The sequence below is a fragment of the Calonectris borealis genome, chromosome 1 (assembly GCF_964195595.1).
Source record: "Calonectris borealis chromosome 1, bCalBor7.hap1.2, whole genome shotgun sequence".
NCBI lineage: Eukaryota > Metazoa > Chordata > Aves > Procellariiformes > Procellariidae > Calonectris > Calonectris borealis.
In genome coordinates this window covers 195620648-195647447 of record NC_134312.1, presented here as the reverse complement: position 1 = coordinate 195647447, position 26800 = coordinate 195620648, and the positions used below count along the sequence as shown (strand labels likewise).

At 38.2% G+C, this 26800-nt stretch overlaps 1 protein-coding gene across 5 annotated transcripts in view; it reads left to right on the top strand.

The window, feature by feature from the left end:
- The first annotated feature begins 381 nt into the window (after positions 1–381).
- PDS5B (PDS5 cohesin associated factor B) overlaps positions 382–26800 on the top strand; it is a 119692-nt gene continuing 93273 nt past the window's right edge. For all 5 annotated transcript variants that reach the window (XM_075139796.1, XM_075139794.1, XM_075139795.1 and 2 more), the window contains exons 1-3: positions 382–560; positions 19608–19733; positions 23609–23812. In XM_075139796.1, coding sequence (XP_074995897.1) covers positions 19626–19733; positions 23609–23812 — 312 coding nt within the window. In that variant the 5' untranslated portion in view covers positions 382–560; positions 19608–19625. The remainder of the gene's footprint in view (positions 561–19607; positions 19734–23608; positions 23813–26800) is intronic.

Sequence of the window (26800 nt, the reverse complement as noted above, 5' to 3'; positions counted from 1 at the left end):
GGCAAGGATTCGTACGGTGCTGTGCAACTACCGGTGGCCTTCCGGGCGAGGTTTCCCCGGCTGGAAAGCGAGGGCTGGACTGGGCCCCGGGCATGAGCACGCGTGGGGAGGGGTCGCGACTTTTTAACACACCCCCCCCGCCCTTCATCGCCTGGCAGCGGTGCTCTGCGGCTCCTGCCCGCGGCGGCGCGGAGGGCAGGGCTCGCTGGGCGGCGCGGGGGGCCGGGGCGCGGGGGGCCGCCGTTGCGGGGAGCGCTGGCCGCGGGCCCTGTGACCGGCGGCTCCGGCCGGTGCCCGCGCCGTGGCGGCCGCGCGGGCCGGCAGGGGGCGCTGCTGCCCCGCTCTGGCCCCGCTCGCTTCCCTCGGCGGTTCCATTGGAGCAGCCGGAGACAAGTTGGCGCCATTTTGAAGCCGACAGGGGGACCGGGGCGAGCTGCGGAAGGGGAGGGGGTTGGAGGCGATTGGCTGCGGCTACGGCGGCAGCTCCTCTCCGAGCCCGGAGCAGCGGCAGCGCGGAGCGGACCCGCCTGGGACCAGCGAGGAGAGGCGGCTGCGGCGGGGTAAGGAGCCCGGCACCTCGGCCGCGGTTACCCCCACCCCGTCCCCGCTCCATTTTCCCTTTTTGGGGGCGGGGGGCGCCCGCTGGGACCGAGCTCCGGCGGCCAGCGCTCGGGGGGGGTGGAGGGGGAGCGCGGGGGGGAGACCTCCCCTTGGCTCGTGGCGGAGCCCCCCTTTCCCATCCCCTTCGCCCCTTCGCGGGGCTGCTCCCCTCCCCCCCCCTTCCCCGTGGCCGGCGTCACAAATTAAATTTGCCGCCCCCCCTTACCCCCTCCCCCGCCCCCGGCGCGGCGGGGCCCCGCGAGGGGGTGACCTTGGCTGGGGTGCGCGCTGCCCCTCGCTCGGCGCGGGGGCCTGGGGTCACCCCCTCCCCCCCAGGTGGCCCGGCGGGCGGTGTCGCGCGCTCAGCGCCGGTGGCTCCTCGCGGCGGGGGGGGAGGGAGGCTGCTCGCCCGTTGTGGTGAGTGATCGCGGCTCCCTCGGGTGTCCCCTCCCTGCCCCGTGCAGCCGGCCTAGTCCCCGCTCGGGCTGCACCGGGGCTCCCGCCGCCTCGCGCGGCTGCCCGGGCTTGACGAGGGGACCCCCCCCTTCCCCGCCCGGCTCGATCTCTCCGCTCCGCACTTAGCAGCGATCCTCAGCCGGGACGAGGCGGTGGCCGCTGAGGACCTGGGTTTGGTGGGTCCCTACTTGTGCGATCCCGGTTCTTTCATGCTGGCTTTCCCCCCCCCCCCCCCCTTTTCTTTCTTTTTCCCTCTCCCTTTGCATCAGGCTCTGTTAGAAAGCGCTCGGGAAGGAAGGGGGGGTGGTTGCCGCCGCCTGGTAGATGAAAAACTATGAATTTTACATCTGAATTGCCAGATGGAGAATGGTTAATTTATAGGTTATGTATTGTTTACGTTGAGAGCCTCTGGTCAGGAATCTAGGTCTGTAACTTCATCCCGCTGCAAATAAATCACTATCTGTTCTTCAAAACAAATCAACAATTAATGACGGTGAACAATCCTGCAAAATTAAGCTGCAGCAGACCAGCTCCTACAGAGCTGGATTTTGTCGTGCGAGCCTTATTCTGACTTTTGTGTTTGCTTCCTGCACGGTTGCTTATTGAGAGCCGTGATTATTTTGTTAGGCGTTCTGTTTTCCCATTTGACACAACTGCTGAAGTATTCTCGTGTTGGTCTTTGTTTTGTGCTTGCTGGGTAGGTGCTTTGGCTGTAATTGATTTCTCTTTGCTGGGGATGCAATAGAAGGAGTGTTGAAAATTTGAGTGGCTTTGTAGTTGAAAACGGGTGTCAAATCACATTTTGAGAAGGAGATAAGATGACGTGCATTCCTTCAGGTTTTCCCAAACTAGTGGAATTGTTCTGTTTTCAGTTGATGGAAATTTTGCTTGGTATGCCTTATATGTAATATAGATATGCTCTAAATATTATATGTACTTGTGTGAAGTAATACCTCAAAAAGAAACAGCTGAATGTATGCTATGCTCAGACTACCCTAGAAGAAAACAGAGTGTGACAGACAATCAGGTAAGATAGTTTAATGGAGGTGTAGGTATTGTGTTGATCATCGGCATTTGAAAGCGTGCACTACTGGAGAAAGTAGTTTAGTACTTTAGTACTTGCATGACATCTTCCATCTGTGTTTGAAGCAAGGTTGTACTTTATTACTGTGAGGTGGGAGTGTGTGGTGTGGTTATGTGTGTGGTGTTTTGTTTGTGTTGGGGTTTTTTTTTGGTTTTTTGTTTTTTTTTTTTTTTTTTAATATAGTTCTACAGTAGTATTTGCCTATGTGTCTCCTGCATTCCCTTTACTAGTTACTATACAAGCTGGATAAACTGCAGTTCAGTTTTTGATGAAACAGCTAAATAAATCAAATTAAAATGGAAAATCATGTGTATAACACTTTTATGCTTTTGTTTTTCCTTGTGTGCCATATAAATATTGGGTTTAGACTGTATCTAGCAAGCTTACTTGTGGACTTAAATTGAGCAAGTCAGCTAAGTCATTATTAAGCTGTAATTAAAGTATAAACCCCAACATTTGGAAAAGCATAGTAATGAAATATGGACATGACCTCAGGCATTATCCATTTTTTGGCTCTAGAACAGGAGGCTCTGTTACCTCCTGTAGATCAAGAGAGATGCATTTTCTTTTGGGATACGTTGCTCTCTACTAGGCTCTCAGGTTATGCTTTTTTCCTCTCTGTCTCTTTCTTTCTTCAGTCATACAGTTTATATTCATACAGAAGAGTAAGAGGTTGTATGGGTATGTGTAGGAGTCTTTTAGTAAGGGATTTTCATTTAAAGGTTTTTGGAGTAAATGTTTTTTCTTTAAGCCTGAGTTTGGAAGAGGTGATAAAGGCTCCTTGTTGTACAAGGAGAATTTTCATGGGAGCAATGAATAAGAAAATGTGAAGCTGAACAGTAAAAGCATGCAAAGTAGGAAATGGAGGAAAATATGATACTACAACTCCTTATTTTTCCCTACCAGTTTCATTCTAATATCCCTTTCCCTTAATATTACTTAGCCCAAATACATACCTTCCTCTTTCTTGACATAGTTCCCCCTGCCCCGCTTCAGACAAGTTCCTTTATTAGAACCAAAAAGTAGTTCTGGTGTGTGGTACTGACAAGTGGTAAGATAGTGTATCATACTCCTTTTAACAAGTTTCTAAAGTAATGGACAAAATGTCAACCTGAAATAATCTTTGGAAGGACTGAGAGAATGTTGGAGGCTTTTAGTCAGTTTTGAAACTAGCTGGTAAGGGAAAACTGAGGAAACACTTTTAAAAGGATGTGTTAGTGTGACAATCCTTGGTGGTGGTGTGTGGATTTGCCAGATTTGTAGACCCTCTGGACTATTTGAACAACATTGACAGATCCTGGAAGGAATCATGTGCAGGCTTTTAAAGAATTGCAAAATATATGCTTTAAAAAAAAAAAACAAGACAAAAAAACCCAACAACAACAAAAAAAACCCCCCAACACTCTCCTTGGCCTCAGGTTGAACATCTAAAAGTTGAAACTGTGCATATACAATGACATACCTATTGCTCTTCCATTGGTGACATCTTCAGTTGAATGTAGTCTCGTAGAAAACTTGATTGTTTTTTTTTCCCTTCTTAGTTCTGATACTTAAATAAAATATATCAAAAGTGCAGTGAATGATTGATTGAAAGTAAACTTTGTTATTTTAGCAAGTTAGTGGTTTATTTCAAAAACTCTTTGGAACATTTTGGATTCCTCAATAAAAATGCTGTAAATCTGAATACTTACTGTAAAACATCTAACTTGAAACAATTCCGTGAAATACAACTAGTATTTTAACTTTGTTTTTAAGAATCAAAATGTTAATGCCTCCACTTTTTTTAAAGGTTATTACTGTCTGTGTCTGCATATACTGCTTTTCAACCTTTTCTAAAGTGTAAGGAAGTCCTTGAAATAGGTTCTGAGGATTAAGACCTCCATTACTTTGTCCCTGTCTGTGGAATGTACTCTTTCACATCCCATCCCAAGCATTGGAAAAACATTCTGCATCATTCTGCTTGTTTTATACTGCCTGATCTTCAGCTTTGTTATTTCAGCTCATGACGACTTTGGTATTATTATGCTTCAAAAAATAATAATAAAAAAAAAGCACCATACCACATTGGGAACAGATGGACATGTTTGTACTAATCATCTTGTGTCTGTCACCATTTGTATGGTAGTACTGTAACCAGGGATCAGGACCCCATCTGGGGTTTTCTAATTTAGACCCTGTTCTTTAAAGATCGATTCCAGACAATACTAACTGTGTGTACTTTTTCTCTGACTTAATTAGAAATCCTGGTGAATGCTTCTGCTGCTGAAATGAGATGCTTCACTTGCACACTTTTTAATGGACAAAAAAGACACAAAGTTAGCAGTCAAAAATGTTATTGTCTTAATTGCTTCCATTGTATAGTCACCTAAACTACATTTCGTAGCTCCTATGAGGAGGACTAGATTCTGCTAAAACATAACTGTTAATGACTTGGAAAGTAACTGTTGAGTGAGGCTTTCCACCTTTTCTGTAAATATACCCATCAATTGTCCACAACTTCTATCAAAGCAGCCTCTGGTTCTCTCTGAGATATCCCCAGCATATCCTCATTGTAGCTGAATTCAATATCAAGAATCAGAATTCTGAAAGTCTTAGAAAGGAGGGGAGGAAAAAAAAGACTATTTAAAAAAAAAAAAAAGATGATTAACAGTTACCCACACTGAACTTACCCATGCGAACATACTGCTCGTGAAGAAGTCTTACAGAAAGTTTTGATGTACATTTTTTTTTTTTAATGTAATCTTTGGACCACCTTGAGTTTGACTGTTCACTTCTATTAGTACTGCTTTGTTACTTGCAGAGTTTCAATGAAGACAATCAGATTTCTGGGAAATCTTTGTTTGGCACTACATATGTTAAATTTCTGTTCTTAACAAAAAAGAATTGAGATGAGTTGTTGTCAGTTGTGAGAAGTGAGCAGAAGATACTTCATGGAAACTTTTTATTATATTTAGGGATGTTTTTTTTTTCTGCATCTACCTACTTAAAATTTGAAAGAGTTTTCTTGGGGAAAATGTACAGAGGTGCTAGGCAGCTTACCGTTAGGTGTGATACTGTCTCCGATAATTATTTTATTATTTGACAGTTCAGTATGAAGAATTGTGTGTAGTTCATTACGACTTCCTGTACATAGAAACAAAATGTATGGAAGAGACTGTAGCTTTTTGTGCCATCAATTTGTGAAAGCTTTTTTGTGGGATGATGTCTATGGACACTCCACGTGCCACCCAGTGCTTTTCAAAGGTCTAAGGGAGACAAATTGTGGATGCTTAATTCATGGTATATGATAATGTTTACATTGGGTTTTCTTCCTCTGAGAGTATGAACTAGTCAGAATAAGGCTATAACGTTTTGCTTTCCTGGTTTTTGGAAATGGAAGAAAGAATGCATAAACCCAATGATAAACTCTTCAGAAGACTTGTAAGGGAGTTTTTCAGAGAGATAGCAAGTAGGAGATGCATTTCTCTTCCGTTTGCCCAGCTTAGCTTATGCAGTCCATAGTTCTTGCAAGCATTTCTGTAACTAAGGGAATTAAGAGATTTTCATGCATGTGCAATTTTCAGAAAAAAATATTCTGCGCTCATTTTTAATGACTGGTATATCTGTACTTTGAGAACTCGAAACATTTTGAAAGTCTTCCCCAAGTTACAAATGTTGCCTATAGTAAGCTCTCCATCAGGGTGTTCATACAGTGTTATATATGAGTAAATTTAGAGTAACTTTTTATTTCTTAATGGGTCATTGTCCCCTTAATCTTCTATATTACATACAAAAATGTCTTAAAACAATGTTCAAATTGCAATTTCTTTTTAAAAATAGGAATTCATTTCTGTCCTCATAAGTACATGTTATGGTAGTCTTTAGTTATGATTTATATATAATTTTTTTCAACTTGTTGTATTTAGGAATTAGAGCTGCATATCAAAGATGGCTGACGTATTTTCCAGAAGCTGGAAAATGTGAAATGAATTGACAGGGGGCTGTGGGAAGGGAAAGCATATCTAGTGATTTGGGTGATTGAATGTCACTTTGGAATACTGGAATTGGTTCTTTCTGTCAGTTTCTTGTGATCCCAGATAAGTGTTTAAACCAAACTTTCCACGAGAGCTTTTAAGTAGTGTGTTGATTTCTGGGGAGACAAGCTCAAGACCCTGAGACCCTGACTACTTCTGCATGGCTCAAGAAGCTTTAGTTTCAGACATAGTGCTGGATGACACGGCATACTTTGAAAGTTGTGCCCTAAATTTCTCTACCTGTGCAGGCAAAATTGGTGGATAGTTCTTAAATTTCAGTCTGTAAATCAGGTTACTCATCTATAAAATGGGAAGAATACCCATTTTTATGAATGATTTTGTGAAAACAAGTGTTGTGAAAACAAGTTAATCGTTGTGGCACGCTAAAATATTACAGTGCTGAGTCCTGTACAGAAGCCCAGTAGGAAATTAAGTCTTTTCAGAGCATGGTTTAAATAGGGTGTAATAAGGGACACACATTAAATTACAAGGAGAAAAGTTGAGTAGCTTCTTTGCTTTGAATGAGAAAGAAGTCCTGTGGTATGGAAAAAGGTAGTAAAGGATCAGGTGAATCAGCTCCTTTGTGTGTATTCTCTTTAATATTGTGTAAGAAATCTTAATTCTGATGTTTCCTAACTCTTAATAACTGATTTTGCAACTATTTTCATACTTCTGCTGTTCCTTTTTAAGTAAACTTAGTAAACAAATTCACTGTATGGATGTGCTCCTGAGAGTTATTAGATTGTAACCTTTAGCTACGTGTAGCTACTACTAATTAAATTAATGGAATGCTGTTAGTAGCAATAAGTTCTTTCTCTTTTAACCAGCATTAAGTGGGATGAGGTACAAGAGCTTTTCAGTGTATTCTTGCAAATACTCATTATTGGTAGAAGAGCATACAATGATTCCACATTGTACTGCAGGCCCTAGAAAGGGCTGAGTTCTGCTGGGTGTGTATTCCCCACCTGCCCCCTGCAGCTGATCTTTCTCCTCTGCTCGCTCTCTCTAGTGACTTCTCTGTCTAGTTTGTCCTCATATCTCTTCAGGCTTCTGATTCCAATCCTTCATTGTCCAAGTAAATCCTACTTCCTCTCTTGCCTTGTTCAACACTTCCTAGACTTCCAGCCTTGAGGTTCCTAAACTGTGGTGTATGGAGTTTGTGTGGGTAGATTTTTTTGATTCGGGGAGGGGGGTGGGTGTTCTCCCCTCCCATTAACTTTGGTTCTTGGTTGCGTGCCTTTCCCATAACCCCTAAACTTTCTACTCCATTTGTCTGATACAGCTTGTTGGTCCCTGCAGCTGAGTTGGTAGAAGTGTGTCCATACCTCAGTTGTTTCCATGCTAAGCTGAGCTCTTTGTCTTAAAGACTTAGTTAAGACAGACTGCTCTTGAGTTGAGAATCTGGCATCTGGTGAGAATCTAGAATCTGTTGTGGACAATTCCAGCTTTTTCTGCTAAAGAAGCAGCAACATCTGGCTGTGAGCAGGTAGGTGGATTAGTGATGGATTCAGTTGTCAACAGGATTCACCAGAGATGTTTGTTAATCTTGAGGTTTGGCTATGTTAAGCTTCTAACTTTGGGGGAATCGGGAGACAGCAATAATATGTGCACATGAACAGTTCTTGTACCTTAAGTAATAGGTGGAAACTCTGGACTGTTGTATCTTGATTGTATGCTTACAGTCATAGTGCAACTAGCTATATCTATTTATTAATACTTTAAAACTTGCTCCTTTCAATTGCAAAACCCATCCTTTTAACTATGAGTAAAGATTAGTTTCTATTGAGGTTTTTACTGTTATTTCCTGTAGGTGTTCCTTGTGTTCCTAACTGTTTCTGTGTATGGAATATAGACCGGTAGGGGTGTGTGTAGGGTTTTTCATTGTTGTTTTGATTTGGTTTTTTGTTGATGCTGATGTGCTTTAGATTTCTCTCCCAGGTAGATTTTTGTCCTTCTTTGGGGGGGTGGCATGGTATTTGGGTATTGTAAGGAAGTGATCCAGTCTAGTAAAATGAAGTGTGTGTCCTTATTACATATCAGCACAGATCTTAGCCTGAGCGAAAGCATAACCTACACACTAACACACACAAAGAGTTTGGCTATCACTGTGCAGCTAATATGTCATAGAATCATAGAATATCTCAAGCTCGGAGAGATCCATAAGGGTCATCGAGTCCAACTCCCTGCTCCTCGCAGGACTACCTAAAACTAAACCGTATGACCAAGAGCATCGTCCAGACTCTCCTTGAATTCTGTCAGGCTTGGTGCCGTGACCACTTCCCTGGGGAGCCTGTTCCAATGACTGACCACCTTCTCAGTGAAGAACCTTTTCCTAATGTCCAATCTGAACTTCCCCTGATGCAGCTTCATTCCATTTCCTTGTGTCCTAATGTGAGTGGTGAGCGGCAACTGAAGGATAACTAAATATTAAGCATAAATTTCAAAAGGGAAAAGAAACCATGTAGTTAGAAAATTTACTATCAAGAAGGTTGGTATAGCTGTAATAGTACTTACACTCCTGTTTGTACCTAAGCCAGGATTAAAATGTATCAATGTATATAAATTCTTGAAAGGAGGGTGCAGAGAAGATAGAGCCAAGCTTTCTGCAGTGGTGCCCAGCGGCAGGACCAGAGGCAATGGGCACAAACTGAAACACAGGAGGTTCCCTCTGAACATCAGGAAACACTTTTTCACTGTGAGGGTGACCAAGCACTGGCACCGGTTGCCCTGGGAGTTTGTGGAGTCTCCCTCCTTGGAGATGCTCAAAAGCCATCTGGATGCAGTCCTCGGCAACTGGCTTTAAGTGACCCTTCTTGAGCAAAGGGGTTGGACCAAGGGACCTCCAGAGGTCCCTTCCAACCTCAGCCATTCTGTGAAAACACAACCCCTCAGGGCTCAGTAATTATAAGGGATGAATAACGGTATTAAAAGAAGTTGCAGGAATGAATAGATCATTGGCAAAGAGAGCTTACATGTTGGTCGAGCGTAGACATAGATGTCAAAGACTTCGTTAGATTGAAGCATCAAAAGAGTCTTCAGCTTTAACTTTTTAAAGTGATCCTATTGGTAGGTTCATGTATGATAGCAGATGAATAGACTCTGTCACCTGAAGTTTCTTCTAGTCCTATGGTCTTAAAAACCTACCACTAATACATTTAGTTCACCTGGTTGTAGTAAATCTTCATCTAATTTGTGCTTTGTAATCACAACTATGGGTTCTTCCTCTGTCTTCAGGGACACAATTATTTTTTCAGTCTATGGTTTTCTGTCACAAAATTTTGTGAAAAGCAAATAAAAATGTTCTAATTAGCTGGGAAAAAAAAGCTAAACTGATATAAGCCATCTGGGTAGACAACTTCTGTTTGTAAAACACCCAGCTGAATGTGATTTTGGTACTAAGATTTCTGTATGCAGCCCTAATATAAATGTTTGTTTAATTCATATTGATTAGGAGTGGATGCAGTGTTATTTAGCACACCACCTGACTTTGCAGTGCAATACCTGTGCTTTCTTTTAGGTCTTACAATTCAATCCATCCCACTAGCATTTTTTGTTTGATCTTTAGTAATTCTGTATTGCATCATTTACAATAGGGTGTGAGGCATTTAATTTTGTGTTCTTAAACATTATACACAAAGTTAGGAATGGAAAGTAGTCTCATTTGTGTATTCCAAATTCTAACTTGTTACTAAAGCAATTTTATATTGGTTGTCCATCTGCAAAATTTTACGAAATGTTGCCTTACTTCTGTGGTAGCATGCTAGTGTTCTTAATATTTGGGGTTTTTTTTGTTTGGTTTTTTTTTTTGTTAAAACTTTCATGGTAAGGCTCAATAAGGCATTTTTTGCCAAATAAATGGTATACCAAAATAATACCAAGTGCTGTTTCCTCCCAAGGGACAATACAGTGATTAAACTTGATTTGTACCTAATGACTGTCTCTTGTAGTTGTCTTCTGCTTTCTGTCACATTCCCCTTATTTTCCCCATGGCTTGCATGCCACTCTTGCATATTTTCTTTTTTTCCCTTGTGTATAAATACTACAGATGTTAGCCTTCTAAAATAATGTCATGCAAGATATCTGAAGTTTTAATGACTTTTTTTATTTGTTATGCTGTTTTGAAAATAGAGTTAATGTAAAGGAAAATAATTCCTGCCTCCTTCTCCCCATTCCTTTTCAGCTGTGTTGAACAGAGGAAACGAATCATTCTTGCCGTACTAAATCTTAAAGTAGCTTCCCTGCTAAAAGAGGGCTGTGTCAAAATTATGGCCGTAGACTAGTGATATTGTGAAATTTTGATACTTAGGCTGGTTGTCAGTCCTTCTCTTGTTTTAGAGTACTTGTTTTAGAGTCTAAGAACTTTCTGTTGGTGTTTCTGGTGATTCTGGTAAAAGAAGTATTTTGCAGAGTGAAAGGCCTGCTTTTTCAAATAACTATTCATGTAGCCTAGAACAGCAAGATACTAATCTCCTTTGTATACTGATCGAGTTCTGCTGTATTCTATTTGGATATTTTTCTTCAATTATCGACCAGAAGGTTGTTCCAAAACTTTAATTTAAAAACTAGAAGTCTTCCTCTAATTACCAGTTTTTCTTCGTTGTCCGAGCTATTTATCTTTGAGCTTTTGTCTTATGGTTGTCTTCGTTTTCTTTGGGTGGGATCTTCCAGTGTTTCTCGTATTTATAGTGATTTCTGCCTCTCTTCTGCTGGTCCTTCTGACTGTTTCTTCTTGTGACCTCTGTAGATATGCTCTCCTCATGTAGTAGACTTTATGTGCCCTTTTTCCAATTTAAATTATCTCAATGATAGGTATTGGTAGTTGTATTCCAAGCAAGTTCTTGCCAGTACCTTAAAGTCTGTGTTAGATGTTGAGGTTTTGGTTTTGTGTGGGGTTTTTTGTTTGTTTTTTTTTGAAGTCTAGAACAAATGTTGCATAGCACTAGTGTATAGTCTTGCGGTGATTTTCTATGGACCTAGGCATAGGACCCCCCTTCAACCCCCTGTTTCTTCTCTTTACAGTTGATTTTATTTCAGACTTGTAGCATATATTCTTGTTTGGGGGTTCAGATGCAGTCTTCATACTTATAAACATTTCTGTTTATCTAATCTTTTCTTTCAGTGTTGTACTGAATGACAGTCTGATCTATTGCTGCATCCATCCATCTATGATTTCCAATTCAATGCTTACATAATAAATGATTTTCGGTGCAAGGAGAGTGCAAATTGTTTTACCACAGACTGATCAAACATAAGTTGTCCCAGGATAACCTTATAAATTTAAATTTATCCCTGTATTTAAAATTTTTACTTTAGCAGATTTTTTCTAAACTTTTCAAATATTACTGATATCAAACTAGTGCAGCTGTAGTGGTAGTATTACTTTTTTGCTCTGCATTGTTGGTGACAGTGCTGCCTTTATTTTCTTGTACTACACCTTAATTTTTGAAGTTAATTTAACTTTTTAAAATTGAAGTGTACTACACCTTAATTTTTAAATACCTTTAAAAAGCTTTGCATACCACACTGGTTCATGAGTTCTCGGATGGTGTCTGTGCAGTTGCTTTGATTTGAAAATGTGAAGTTCCTAAGTGTAGACACAGTAACTTCTGGTTGAATTATACCTGTTACCAATTGCCATAGGAAAGAAGTTTTACCTGCTATTTCTTTGAAAATGGGTATTCAGCTGACTTTTTAGGATATTTCAATATCTTCTTGATACCCAGTCATTACTCTGCAGTAGTACTTTTTTTTTCCCTCGGTTTCAGCTATTGAAGTACAATTTTTTGGGGGGGAGTTTGTTTACAATGGCCATCTCAGTTTGGCTCCAGTTCTGTCTTTATTTTTGTATTTCCCAGTCTTTGTGGTGCAACTCTCCTGTCTTGAGGGCTCTGATTACTCCTTACAGCTTTTACTAAGTGGTTGTTTGAATTAACTTAGTAGTATGAAAACTTTCCTTGCACCCCAATCAAGGGGACAAACAGTTTGAAACTAAGTTTTGTTCCTTCAGCATGGATGTTACCCATGACCACCATGTTGGAATTGTATACATCTCCAAATCACTTCTGCTTTCGATTTGTGCCTTTCAAAACAAAGACTTTATTTACGCATTGCTTGTGTCAATTTAATGTAAACATTCATTGTCTCTGAATGTTGGCAAAATCATATCCTGTGGGATTACATACTTATGTGATGTTGTTTGTGAAACTTAAGTTTTGTTATGTGTATAAGGCTGGATAATAACCTATATCCTGACTAAGTGTGACATAGAGGGTAGTTTTGGTCATCCAAGTATGTGCATGTGGCTTTCCTGACAGAATAGTTTTTTATTCCAAGCTTCCCACCGAGAACAGTATTCCCAGATGCAGTAATAGTTAATGAGGAGGCTCATATGGGCAAATTTCACTGCTTCTCGACAGTATTGTGTAGCTCAAACGTACAGATAGAATGTTGTGAACATTTCTTACCTTTCTGAAAAAGACCTGTATGGGTAATGTTGGTGTGTGTGATAGTTTCATGTGGTGGAATGGAAGCAGAATTATCCTGCGACTGATCCATATGCTATTGGTTCACTATCTGTGAAATGCCGAAAGATGTCTGGAACGCTTATGCTTATGGTCTCAACTGATACTGATAGTTCACTGAGTTACACTCTCCCTTTTTCTGGAGGTATAAACAGGATTGCAAGTGTGTCCCTTGACAAGTGTATTTTGAGCACCAGTATGTCAGATTTCTCATCAGCACCAGAAAGGCAGAGTATCTCAAAGGCATCCCCTAAAGAAGCCAGGTGAATATGTCAGGGTGAGGTAATGTATGAAATGAGTCTTCATTCACCAATGGTGGACTTAATGGGCTTTTGTGAGCTTTACAATCTTGCATAATTCTCCCTGAGTGTTGTTTGTAATAATTAAATTACCATGCTTTATTCTCAATCTCATCTGTATTATCTCAAAGAAGTGTGCCTTCACACAAAACACTTGCATTTCAGTTTAGTACTGATTAGTTTGAGTTTTCTGTATGAGCAACTGAGTTCACTTTTTCATTTTTTTAAATTTTTTTTGCAGTCATAACGTTAGCAAGACGGATGGGAGAAGTCTGATTTCTTGAGTTAGATCAATATATGCGCTTTAATTTTAGTCTTGCTTGGACCATGTCCTTATTGTAGACTCCAGTTATTTTTTTGACTGCATTCTTTCCTAGATTCTAATCAAATCTTCCTGAAGTATAGGCTGTCAAGACATGGACATAATCAATAAAGGCAAATTTTGTAGGCTTTATTATTAAAATCAAGAGTCTGTAGACAATATGTATATCATGTGGCTTTTCAGAAGCTTTGGGCAAGTTCTCTTGGGGGCAAAGAATATGCTATCATACTCTTATGCTAAAGAGTACTGTTTTCCTACATCCATATTTGTATTCTAGAGGAGAGGGAAACTAGCATCTTTTTAGACAGCTCTGTCAGATTTGTGATATGTTGAATTTAGTTTACTTCATCTTGGATTTATTCTCGGACATGATTGAGCCGTTAACACTCAACTGAAGATCCTTTACATAGCATATATCATATAAGTATTTCAAGTTTGTCAAAGCTCAAGTGACTGAATTTTTTTTTTTTAATGGAGACTGTCAAGAAAACTTAACAAGAAGTGTTAGCAGCCTCCCTAATGTAGCTAAACTTCATAGTGTTTGATAGTGACCTTTAGTATGTGAGAAGGTTTCATCCGTTGAAGGTCAAGGTGAAAAGGTCATTGTCAAAAACTTAATGGCTTTTTCTCAGACTCAGTGAAACTTACCTCTATTCTCTGCATCTGCCTTTCTCCCTGCTTCTCCTCCCCACTGGAAAAGTGTTATCTTTTCACAAAATCCTCTACATCCAAGCTGTACATCCAATACTACATTTCTGATTTTGTGAGTGTAATGACATCCTGCCTATTTGCAGGTCCTTCTATGCATTCTTTTTCCATTTCTTTAAGAAATTGTATTTTTGTAGAGCAAAATAAATTACTTACTACAGGACTGGAAATGTTTATTAAGTGTATTAGGTGAAAACTGCCATGTTCCCGTCCAACCAAATGTAAGTGCCAGCCAATTTGAATGACGACTTGTACGTTTTTTGCAATATTACCATTTTTGTAATTTCACATACTTTGCATTCAATGTTAAACACTCTGAGGACTGATCATAGTCCGCTTGTTAGGCACTTGCCTTTTTTTAAGCTCTTACATAGTATGCTTGCATAATATGGCCACCTAGGAAGCAACAAGGTGGAATGCTTTCCCTAGTATGTGGCTAACTGACAAATATATTGCAGATGTCTATTTTACTAACATCATATTTTGTCAGCCTACACTCTTTTCCACTTTATGAAACAAATAATTACACCTTTTTTATCTTAACCAGTATTCCTTTGTTCAGTTATGTTTTTGCCTTTTTCTTTCTCTGTCAGAATCTTTTGCTTTAGTCTTCCAATTTTTATCTCCTTGTCATTTCTTTTCCTGCAGCCATGCACAGAAATAAGAAATTATAATTGTAATGCGTACAGTCCATTTTACTTAGTCTTGGGTAGAAGTATGAAAGCTGACATCCCATGATAACAGGGCAATTCTGTTTTTCCTTAGGTTGTTGATTGGTTTAGTGATGAATTCTGTTATGTAGTTTCTCATCCTTTTTTTTTTTTTAAACTGGGTTTATTTCGGTGAAAATGCTGTTTCACAAATGGCAAAAAAAGAGGCAATTTTATTCTTGTCATTTTTGTTTTTAATCACATCTGAAAAAATGCTGAAATTTACAAGTTGGATCACTTATATCTTGTGGAAGCTGCAAGTGTCTGCAACACCACTGGAGAGAGCTGTATGCTGAGATAAGTTGGTACTGAATACTGTCCACTTGCTTAATCTTTGGGAGGCTTTCTCTAAAGAAGTGTGAAAAAATTCTTATCAGCAGAAATGGGGACTTGCCTGGGATCATTTCCTAACCGATTGCAAGGGGGAGTACTATATTCTATGTAGGTTGTTTGTGGTTTTTTTAGTGGGCATATGCTGACTTTGGTATCATGGCTTGTCTTAATGTTTTGTTCTTTATTCTTATGTGTTCTTTTCTCGAATCCTCCAAATCCTCTGTACATTATGAAAATATCTCCTCTTGCAAAGTTACTACATGCACATCTTTTCATTTTCCACAAAGTGTTTACTTAATATGTTAATAAAGAAACTTAATGCGCTTTGCCATATTTTCTAATGGAAGGTTGAAAAATAGCGTTTCCTAATTTAAACAGGTGTTATTACTTACATATTGACTGTCAAAGGACTGCCATTAATGAGACTTCTGTAGTGAAACCCAGTACTTTTCATGTCATTTGCTGGGCTGAGAGTGTTACTTTTGCCTTATAATGTGATTCTTCATTCCAGAAGACCTTTAATTAGTCATTTCTGTAAATTCTTCCTGTATCAGTCCTTACTATGTATTGTGCTGCCTTACAGAAATAGGAAGCTAACATTTTCTTGATACTATGAATAATACTAGTATCCTGATTTAATGGTAGTTAAGTAAACCGTATAGCAAAATATAACATTTCTAAAAGAGAATGGAAAGTATTCATCTAGACACTATATCTGAATCAGTATGAAAAATAACTTGGATTTACATGAGCGCACTTGGTCCAACACTCTAAAGTTTTCTATTTTACTCAATAGCAGAAAATTAACTGCCAAGTTTCATCTTTGCGTAGCTTTTTATAGCCAAGTTATAACTCGTTAGTAGTAGACTTATTATGGAAATAGATTTAATTTAGTGGCACTTACATAATGAAAGTCTTGAACACCTAAGTCACTTCTCGCCTTGATCAATTGTTGTCAATCAGCTATACACAGCAGGAATTGATCAGGATGTAAAAATTTTCTGTAAGTGGCTTAAATCATTAAATTATTTGTGTTTTATTAACAATCCTGCTGAAGTAGAAAGATGCCTGCCTCTTCCACTTTTGTAAGTTGCTGAGTAATCTCTTCAGAATACCGTGTTGCATCTTTTGTGGAAATTACAGTTTGACCAATTTCTTCATATAGCTATATTGTTGAAGCAAAGTTAGTGCTCTCAAAGTACTGGTAAAGGTTTATATTTATTCCTACAAGGATGTTACCTACTGAGAGTACAAAAATAAAAAAACCTGGATGTAAATAATAAAAAGAAATGACAAACAGCATGGTGACAGAGGAACAGAGTTTTGGAGTGAACTCTGTATTGTGGTTTATAAGATGAAAAAGATTTGACTTCCTCACAATATTCCCTGAGACAATTTAGGGAGAATGTTCTTGGGTCTTCTAAACTGTCTTTGTATTCTTGATGGAATGGCCCATGACAATGAGAGGCCACTGATCATACTACTTGTTTGTGGAGAACAGGTTGATGAATATTTGCAAATCCTTTTTCTTGGCTACACTTTCTTGTTGGAGTGATATGAAATGTGTAAACACATATATTTAAATCTCTACACATTGCAACTTTCTTCCATGGCAGCAATTTATTAAATTCACTTAGGCTTCTAATAGCTTTGTGAATGTGAAGAAAGTGTTGTTCCCAGCGGCTCATTGTAAAATGTGTTGCAAACATAGATTTAAAAGTATAAGTGTTTGTATAGGTCAAATTTATGTAAGCTTTCTTAAATTTTATATACATAATTTAAAAATACTGATCTCAAGATGTAACGACATAAATATGTATAGTTTAGTAAAAGTTCTGAAAGATAAGAATGATAAAGTTGGTAAAGCTGATCACTTTTTCTGGTGATCTTCTATGTCCTCATGTTTGGATTCTGGATTTTAAAGAGGAGGCAATAGTAAGGCAGGAGACAGACTTGCAAGAAACACAGGAATTGATTTGCTAAAGCTTGCTTCAGCCCTTGGAAAAGATTTCTACAAAAATATCTGAAGGATTAAGATTTAAACACATGTAGGGATCTCTGAAAAAGTACTGTTGACATATGACTTCATGTATGTTAAGGCATAGTTTATTTAATGATTAGCATGGTTAATTAAATCACCATAGGCAATGTGAACTGATATCCAAACAAAATACAATTAAATGGAGTGTGGTTTAAGTCCTTTTAGATCATTGACTTAACATCCTCTAATGATATTTATTGACCTAGTAAATATATAGCATAGGTACTTAATATGCAAGATAACAATCCATGTTTTATCCATGTGTAATCTGTATTTTATACTATTGAGCAAGTAGAGTATGTGTAGTTAAACTATTCATAAAGAATTATGTACTATATAGAAACTATCTGAATATTGAATCTTTTAATATTTAATATCATGGCCAGTAGACTTAGCTGGAGTAGCTATTGGGTCCTGCTAATTATGTATAGAACTACTCATTTGTATCTGACTTATTTGACCAAATTTTGGCAATGGTGCTTGTTACTAATTAACTCTGTTTAGAGTAATGAATTGTTCCCCATCTATGGCCTGGCTGATAATCATAACTTTACATTAAATATGATCTTTCGATTTAACTTTTGTCACAGGAGGTGGATGACTTTAATTCATCCTGCTTTAATGTCCAATAAATGCAACTTCCACTTTTGTTGCTTTTTCCATGCTTTAATTTTCCTGTTAAAATGAATTTAGCTATGATATATGATATACAATGTCATATGGAGTGGAATATCTACATCAAACAGCAAGAAGAGTGAACTTGCTTGCATCTTCTATGTGTTTTTGAGGAGTCCTAGACTTACTGTCATGATGGTGCATTAAGAAATATCATGGGGATAAAAGTGGCATCATATTTTCCTGGGAGCATTAGAAAAATTTACTTCAATGAGTTTTGTTCCATCCCAGGTTTCTCATTATCTGTTTTTACTACAACCGCAAGTACGTAGCATGTGTTTCAACTGCTGTATATATGTAGGTACAGAGAAGATGACAGAAACTGAGTTGGCTTTTGTGTAGCTATTGAAGTGCATTGCATATCATGCCTGTTGAATGACATCTGATTATGTTAATTCTACTCAAATTTTCCCCATTTCCTGAAATAAAGATGCATTGTGCTATTCTTTACAGAACTTACTTAAATGTCAACGTTAACTTCTTGTTTTGTAATAGATTAGTAAAGACGAAGCAAAATCTGTAACTTAGGTTGTTATTGTGAAATGTGGACTGAAAAATACAGAACATGTTAGGATATTTTTTGGGGGTGGGTGGATGAGTATATTTCACATTCCAATTCTCCTTCGGTGTAGAATGACCTTGGCTTGGGCCAGTAAGTCTCAATTATGGCACATTACACCATTCTGTTACGGAACATGCTTCTAGCCCATCTCTCCTTGTGGATTCTGGTTGATTTTTTTTTTTTGATTTCTGGTGTTATAGTTCTGAGAAGTTCAAAGTGTATATAGATCCTCCTTGTGTAGGAGGTCAGTAGGAAGAAAATACCTGACTTGGAATTCACAGTTCAGGAAAGTGGTGACTGTGAGGAAGTGTTTCAAACTCCTAAATAAATAAAAATATCAAGGCAATGGAAAAGAAATTTTATTTTCTTTGTTACATTCTTGACTTGTAACTGTCCTGGTACAGTCTTTTTCTAAAATCCTAATTATCCCAACACATGCCGTTTTTTTTTTTTCACTGTCTTTTTTATTAATTGCTTTTATGTAAGTAAAGCTTTCTATTCAGCTTCCTTCTCTATAGCAGTGGAACTTTGCATAGCTTAGGATGGGTGAGGTGACAGTCTGCATTTGCATCAGTTTAAAGGGACTGAGAAACCAAGTAACTGAGTTGTTTTCATAGTTGAAATTTAGGAAGAAGGTACCGTTGCTTATCTGTCATCTTTTGCTTAAAAACTTGGCTTTATGGCATAGAGGAAAGACTTCCATTTGATCTGGTCTTTTCCTGTTCCTACTTCATTCTCTATCTGCTGCTTGTCTAGCAGTATTGGCAAATTAAAATTAGTGATGTGTAACACTTCAACAGCACTGCTATTTAGACTTTGGGGAAATTGTGCTCTATTTAATTGTTTGGAAAACAGAAAGTCCAGTTCAGATGTCTGTTCTCAGAGTGTCTAAAAATCTAGGCTGGCTAGGATTTATTATTACTAAGTGGTGGTAACAGTTCATACAATAAGATAAGAAGATTCTTGGTTGCATCTCTAAGTGTGAAGATCAAATACATTCAGGAATGAGGGGTTTTAGCTTTTCTGTTGTGTACTTCTCGCAAGTTTTGTTGTAGTGTAGGACAATCTACCTGAATGTTCAAATAATTGTAGGACAATTCTGCCTGAATATTGCTTTCTGCCACAATGTGGATTACTGAAAACAATCAAAATCTTTTGTCCAGTTTTTTCTTTGCATGGGTTTTGTCTGTATATTTCTACTTGGATTTTGTTTGTGAAAGTGGGATAGATAAAGTAAACATAAACTAGGTAAACAACATTGACTACTTAATTTCTCTCCACAGTTTTAAAATCGTGAAATCATGGCTCATTCAAAGACGAGAGCCAACGATGGAAAAATCACATATCCTCCAGGAGTCAAAGAAATCTCTGATAAAATATCTAAAGAAGAGATGGTGAGAAGGCTAAAGGTTAGTAAGCAAGTAACTGTTTTCAGATCAAAATTTCTTGTACACAGCATTCAATGATCCTATTACTATATTTTCTGTCTGAAAAGATTATTTTTTTCTTTTTTTTTGGGCGTTACCTTTTCTATACCCAGAAGGAGGAACTTGTTGGCTGTTATGCCTTCTGTTCTACCACCTTCTTGAAGTGACTTGTCCAAAAACTTTTAAATGAGTTAAAAAAATCACAAGTGGAAATAAGCTATATTAATTGCAAATACTACTTAAATTTTATTTCAGGTCCTACAGTCAGTACTCTTATAGAAGAAAATACTGGAAAACATGAGAAGAGAGTCATAATTTGGGAAGTAATATAGATGCGTCAGAATACATTCCTTTTATGCATTTGTGCTCTTTGGCTTGATTATAAAACCCGCTTTATTCTCATTATTTTAGCCTGTATTGTAATGAAAGTAGTCTTTGATTATACTACGTATTTCTGTCTCCTGAATTTCTTGACCACTTTATTTGTCCTAACTGTACAGGAAGATTGGAGAGACTTGGGGGATAATTATGTTACTATAGTTCTTTATGTATCCGTGTACTCTCACAAAAAGGCAGGCCTGTTAGTATTGTGCAGAAGGAATGCCTGCAACTTGGGTTTGCCCTGTGAAACAGGAGGGAACAGATGTGGGAGAGGAACCTTAAGTATTCTAACAGCTGGAAGAGCTTAATTTGGAGTTTGTTTTCTTAAGAAGTAGTTTTAACTCAGTTTGAACTACTAGTAAATGAACAAAAAACAAGAAAAACCCAAAACACAAGGATTCCTTCTCCCCTTCCCCTAGTAACCTGTCTGTGCTTTGTGAATTGGGCTGATAGACTTTAGTGAGTATACTGCATTCTATGATGTCGAATGGAAGACGACATTTATAACTTCATGTATGAGTGACTTTTAACGGAATAAATTATTTGTTAGCATGTGCCTATTTTTTTCAGCTTGTGAAAATGCACACAGTTCTTACTGTTAATTTTTTTTCTTATAGTTTCATTTCATTTTTGGCCTTGAATGTTCAGTCGCTTCTGTTCTGTCATCTTGATCTGTCTTACAGGAGATGTGTACTTTGCAGGATGTCCTGTATTTCTTGTCAGCTGTTTATTCTGGCTGTGCATTCATTGGTACGCAAGCAGGGAGAAAACCACACAGTGTTTCTTTTATGAAGGATTGGTTGATCTAGGCTGTAGCACAAGTGTATAGACCTACAGTATAAACACAGTTGCAGGTGCTAAAGAACAGTATGGTTGGAGTTATGAACTAGCACTGAAGATAGAAAGAAAGTGATAAACATTTCAAGAAGGTGACAAACGTTTGGAAATGATGAATAGAGTGAGAAGAACATTTTCCACAGAAACTGTGGAAAACACAAGAACCGAGGCATCATCTAATGAAATACATTAATTTTAGACCAGCAGTCTAGTAACATACTTTTCCATAAGTTACATACCTAAATTCCAAAGCTTATTACTATAGAAAGATGTAGGAAAAATTGAATGGGTTAAGAAATATGGGCCATATTGGAAGATGAAGCTCCAGGAGTATTAATCTAAGTATTAAGGTGGTCTGGGTGCAATTTCAGGCTCAGGAATCCTCTAACCTATTGCTTTGCAGGAGGCTAGCTAGGAGAACTAGCTTGTTTTTCTTGTTTTTCCTTAAACACTGTGACAGATTGCTCTGGAGATAGGATGACTGATTTTTGTTGTCCTGACCAGTATGGAAGTTCATGTTGTCAGGGAAGAAAAACTGAAGGTTCATTTCCAGAGTAGACAAAAAACATACTTGTTGCAAGAACTCTTGTGACACCTGAATATTTATTCATTACCTTATTAATTATATGAATCTAACTACTTTCCACAGAAGTGAAAACAATTCTATGTTTTAAATTACTTCACTAGTGTGTAAGGGCACCAGTGCACTTCAAGTGGTTCATCTTGTGTCTGACTGGGGAGGACTTTATTTCTCTCTCAATGGAAATTATATGTGTGCATAAGCTACTAATCTTCTGTGCCTTTTAATAAAGGATTCTAATTGCCTAAGTCTAAGAAGAACTTGGGAGTACTGGTGAACGAAAAGCTGGACATGAGCCGACAATGTGCGCTCGCAGCCCAGAAGGCCAACCGTATCCTGGGCCGCATCAAAAGAAGGGTGGCCGGCAGGTCAAGGGAGGTGATTCTGCCCCTCTGCTCTGGTGAGACCCCACCTGGAGTACTGCGTCCAGCTCTGGGGTCCCCATCCCCAGTACAAGACAGACATGGACCTGTTGGAGCGGGTCCAGAGGAGGGCCACGAAAATGATCAGGGATATGGAACGCCTCTCCTGTGAGGAAAGGCTGAGAGAGTTGGGGTTGTTCAGCCTGGAGAAGAGAAGGCTTCGGGGAGACCTTATTGCACCCTATCAGTACTTAAAGGGGGCTTATAAGAAAGATGGGGACAAACTTTTTAGCAGGGCCTGTTGTGACAGGTTAAGGGGGAATGGTTTTAAACTAAAAGAGGTAGATTTAGACTAGGTATAAGGAAGACATTTTTTACAATGAGGGTGGTGAAACGCTGGAACAGCTTGCCCGGAGATGCCCCATCCCTGGAAACATTCAAGGTCAGGTTCTCGGGGCTCTGAGCAACCTGATCTGGTTGAAGATGTCCCTGCTTATTGCAGGGGGGTTGGACTAGATGATCTTTAAAGGTCCCTGCCAACCCAAACTATTCTATGATTTTATGATTCTAATATGCTTGAAACTTTACAGCTGCTGTGATCCTAATTATGCAGAAGGTGTCCTTTTTTTTTTAAAGTAGGATTTGTTGCTACCTGACCAATTATAGTAAATTTTTTTGGGGCAAAGTAAAATAACTTATAGTGGTTTAGGGTTGTGTTGGTTTTTTCGTGGTAGTTTGTTTTTTGTTTTTGTTTTTTTTTTTGAGGAACTTCACTGACATCATATTGAAAAATACCTCTTCTTGCACTGGTGAAATAGATGGGAGTTTTGACTTTAATTCTCAGGATTGTGTAATTAAGTCTTTATTACCATTTTGTTCATTTTAACAAGCATTGAACTCCTTAAAATAACTCTGCCTTTGTGATTCAAATAAGAAATTGGAGAAAAGCATAATTACTTTGTTTTCTCAAAAGGTTTTTCTCCTCCAAACAGTTTTTTAAATATAAGAATTCTCACCAACTAGCAGTTACTAATTAAGGCTTTTCTTGCTTTTGTTCTGTTTAGGGTGTTAAATACTTGGTGTCCCAGACTTTTTTTGCTTTTTCTTTCATAACTTTAGTATACTGGATCCTAATAATACTAATGGGCATTTTAGTCCTGTTGCAGATGCATGCTGCTGGGCTGGACTGGATTTATATATGCTTGTGCTGAAAGTACGTACTCTGCTTCTGGGCAGCACAAGAGATAAACTTGTCCTCAGAGCAGTACTAGAGAAAAACCTGAAATTGAAAGAGAATAGAGGGAAAATAAATTGTAACCCTAAATACTTTATTCAAAATATTTATTTCTCCCTAAAGTTTTGCTGTTTTCTGAGATTTTCAGAGAATGGCTGTAACAATGAATGCTGTTGTATTTTTTGAATTGGCAACTTGATTATATGTTTTTTCAAAAAGATAAGTGAAGTACTACAACTGGACTTTCAGTAACTCAGCTGAGACGGTGTTGGGACAATTGATAGAGGACTTGACTAGGTCCTTCCTCTACCTAGAAAAAGACACTGTTACTCAAATGAGTACTATTGCATTGCTAATAATGCTTCTGATAGAAGTTGCACAAAACCAGAAAAGGAACTTTCAGTAAGGACCCTGTTACACAGAGTACTTCATTTTATGTACTGATGTCTGTCTCTCTTTTTAGATGGTTGTGAAAACTTTCATGGATATGGACCAGGACTCTGAAGAAGAAAAGGAGCTCTACCTGAATCTTGCTTTACATCTTGCTTCAGATTTTTTCCTCAAACATCCTGATAAGGATGTACGTTTGTTGGTAGCATGTTGTCTTGCTGATATTTTCAGAATTTATGCCCCTGAAGCTCCATACACTTCGCCAGATAAACTAAAGGTAAATTGAATTAATCTTTCTCCATGCCACTTTTTTAAACTGAATGACTGATATAATTGATTGTAGCTTTTTTTTTTCCCCCTCCCTTTATTTCTGATTCAGCCTAAGCAATGCAAGGTTTTCACTTAATTCTGGGATAGGGGTGTTTGTTCAGGTCAAATGTTCATCAGATAAAGTGATATATATAGTACATCTTTCAATAACTTGTAGAGTTTTGGATTTATATTGAAAATATTTATTTTATTGAACTGTCATTGGGACTTGCAGATAGTCGTCTGTTACTTTAGAAATATTGATATGTCTATAGCTTTTATCATAATCTCTTGCAAGACAGCTAATTCCTTCAATTGGGAAAATACCCCTGCTGTTTCTAGTTAAAGTACCAAGAGATGATTACTGTATTTTTATAGATAAAGGCTCTATTGAAACAAAGAAAAAGTGTTTTTTTTATGGAGGGTAATGATTTCTGATGTGAATTGGAAAATTCTGCAATTACAAACATCACTGATCCCACTAGATGGAGATGGTTGATAGAGAAATGCCAGGTTTGAAAAGGCAGTACAGCTCTGCCCCCTTTGTTTCAGAAAAATTAAATTTTAGATTGTTTTGTGTTTTTCTTTTTTGCTTTTTTTTAAATAGAAATCTAACTTACTTTCCAACTCACAACATCAAACTCTTCCCTTACACAGTCTGAATCTAGAGTGATGAACCAAGTCTTATAGAAAATATTGCAGGGGAAAATAACACTGAAAAATGTGTACTTTTTTTATCTCCCTAATTTAAGAGTGTGTGTGGGCTTTTTCGTTTTGTTTTGAGTTTTGTTCGTTTTTTTTCCACAGTAGGATAAAAAGATGGTTGTGGTGGAAGGTATATCTTATTACCACTCAAGGAGAAATCACTCAATTTCTGATCTAGTGATTGCACCGGAAGTGCTTCATAAGTAGAGCAAACAGTACAGTTTCAACTATAGTACATCCTTTGTTACCAGATATACTGGAGAGATAGCTAGGGATTTCTCTTAGCTGCATTTTTTAAATTCTGAATTGTTGCACCTCTGATTACACACTATCTAGTTACCTTACTTATTGATTACACCATCTTCAACTGGACACAAACATTAGCTTTCTCTACTATGCTATATTTAAGTCTGGTTTTGAGGCATCCTGATTTCTACTTCAGTTTTGAGTATACGTTTTTCTTTGCTTGTTAGGCTCAGAGGTTTTTTCTCTCTTTCTGAGTTGGGCTAATAAATTATAATATTCCTCCTTACAGAATTTGATCTATCAAATGCTACTAAGTTTCAAATTTTATAGTATATAATATTGGAAGGTTTACATTACTGATTTCATACTTGCAGTGTAAGCATACTACTACTTGGATAGAGCTCTGAACTTCTAGGAACTTCCACTGTCAGCATTCAGTTCTGTAATCTGTGCAAATTTCAGAATTCAGTTTCTTGATGCAGATTTCTAAACACATTTTGAGAAATAAAGAAAGGGCAAACTATAGAGACCTTGCCCTAGGGCTATTGAGGTAGGTTTTTGCAAACCTGTTTCTGCTGAACACAGCTTTTGTGGTTGTAGGACAAGCTCTGATACAAATGTCGAAGAGTTCCTTCCACTTTGTGACAAAGAGATAAGAGGAAGAATGCTTCCTCTTGGGTTGTATCTTGGCACTATTTTCACCCAGTATTTAATATCATATCCATACTGCAGCTTTGAGTCTCTTCTAGTATGTTTAGCACCAAAGTTAAAGATGGGAAAGGGAAGTGCTAAAAAGGATAATTTCTTGAGAGAGGAAAACTTAGGATCTTAAGTTTTTGCCCTTGCTTCAGACTTTTCAGGTCTCTAACTTACGCATCGTGCAAGTGAGATACTGAGAGAAGTGATCAGAATTTCAGGTTTCCCTCTTTCATGTGTATCCTCAGTATAAATCTTGTATTCCTCACTAAGTGTTGAAAGAGCTTTGACAACAGGGATGCGAAATGCCATGAGTAGGCTAAAAGCAGAACTGGAGCAGGATTGCTCTTCTGGGATCTGGGAACTTCTAACTTAAGTCCTTCTCAGTCTGGGGAAAGCCTAGAGCCCAAATCTAATTTTCTGGGGGGAAGATGTTCTAATCACTGGTGTGCATCAAAGAAAACCACTTGGACAAATGGTCTGTCTGATTCGGCTGAAATGGAGATGTTCAAGGGAATGTATGGTAGCAGAACTTCAACTATCTGAATGTGTTCTGTGGTGAAAGCCATGGCTCTGATGCTTACTGAAGCTATTATGCGATTAATTGGTAACAAGACAACAATCCACAAAAAACATTCAATGTTCTTCCTGAAGTTGAAATATAAGCACTTTTGTTTTTAGACTCTGGATTCTAATGTAGACTTGGTTTATGGAGTCTGATGTGAAACTACGTTGTCCAATTTGTGAAAGTGTTGTGATTTCTTACCTGCAGCCAAAGTTTATTTTATCCTGTGTTTTGCCTTTATAAATGCATGTTCAAATACTATATTCTGCATGCTCAGAAAAGGGGAAAAACTTTGGGTCATATTACACTAGATATTAAAAATTAGTGAGTACTTTGAGTTTAGTCTGTCTTGCTTTCTTTAAAACAGGACTAAGAATAAATAAATAAAATTAGGAATAAATTATTACTTTTTCAAATGATGCCATTATTTGTGAAGCATTCAGATGCTAGACATATTGTACATGTATCCTATTCATTAATGTATGTATTCATATACAATACAGTGATGTGTACTTTATAAAAATTAGGAAAATTAGTTTTGGTCTCAATAGGGTCTTTGAATCACATTCAGCAAGTAAGTGTTGCATACTGAGCTGCAGGATAAGAAGTAAGGATACTTTTAAGTGAACTGATTGAGATTCATCTGTACAAGTAAAGTTTAACAGAATAATTGTACCTAGGGCATGAGTTCTAAGATGAAATAGTTTTTGGCATTGGCCATTTTCCCGCATGCTCCCTTTCTTC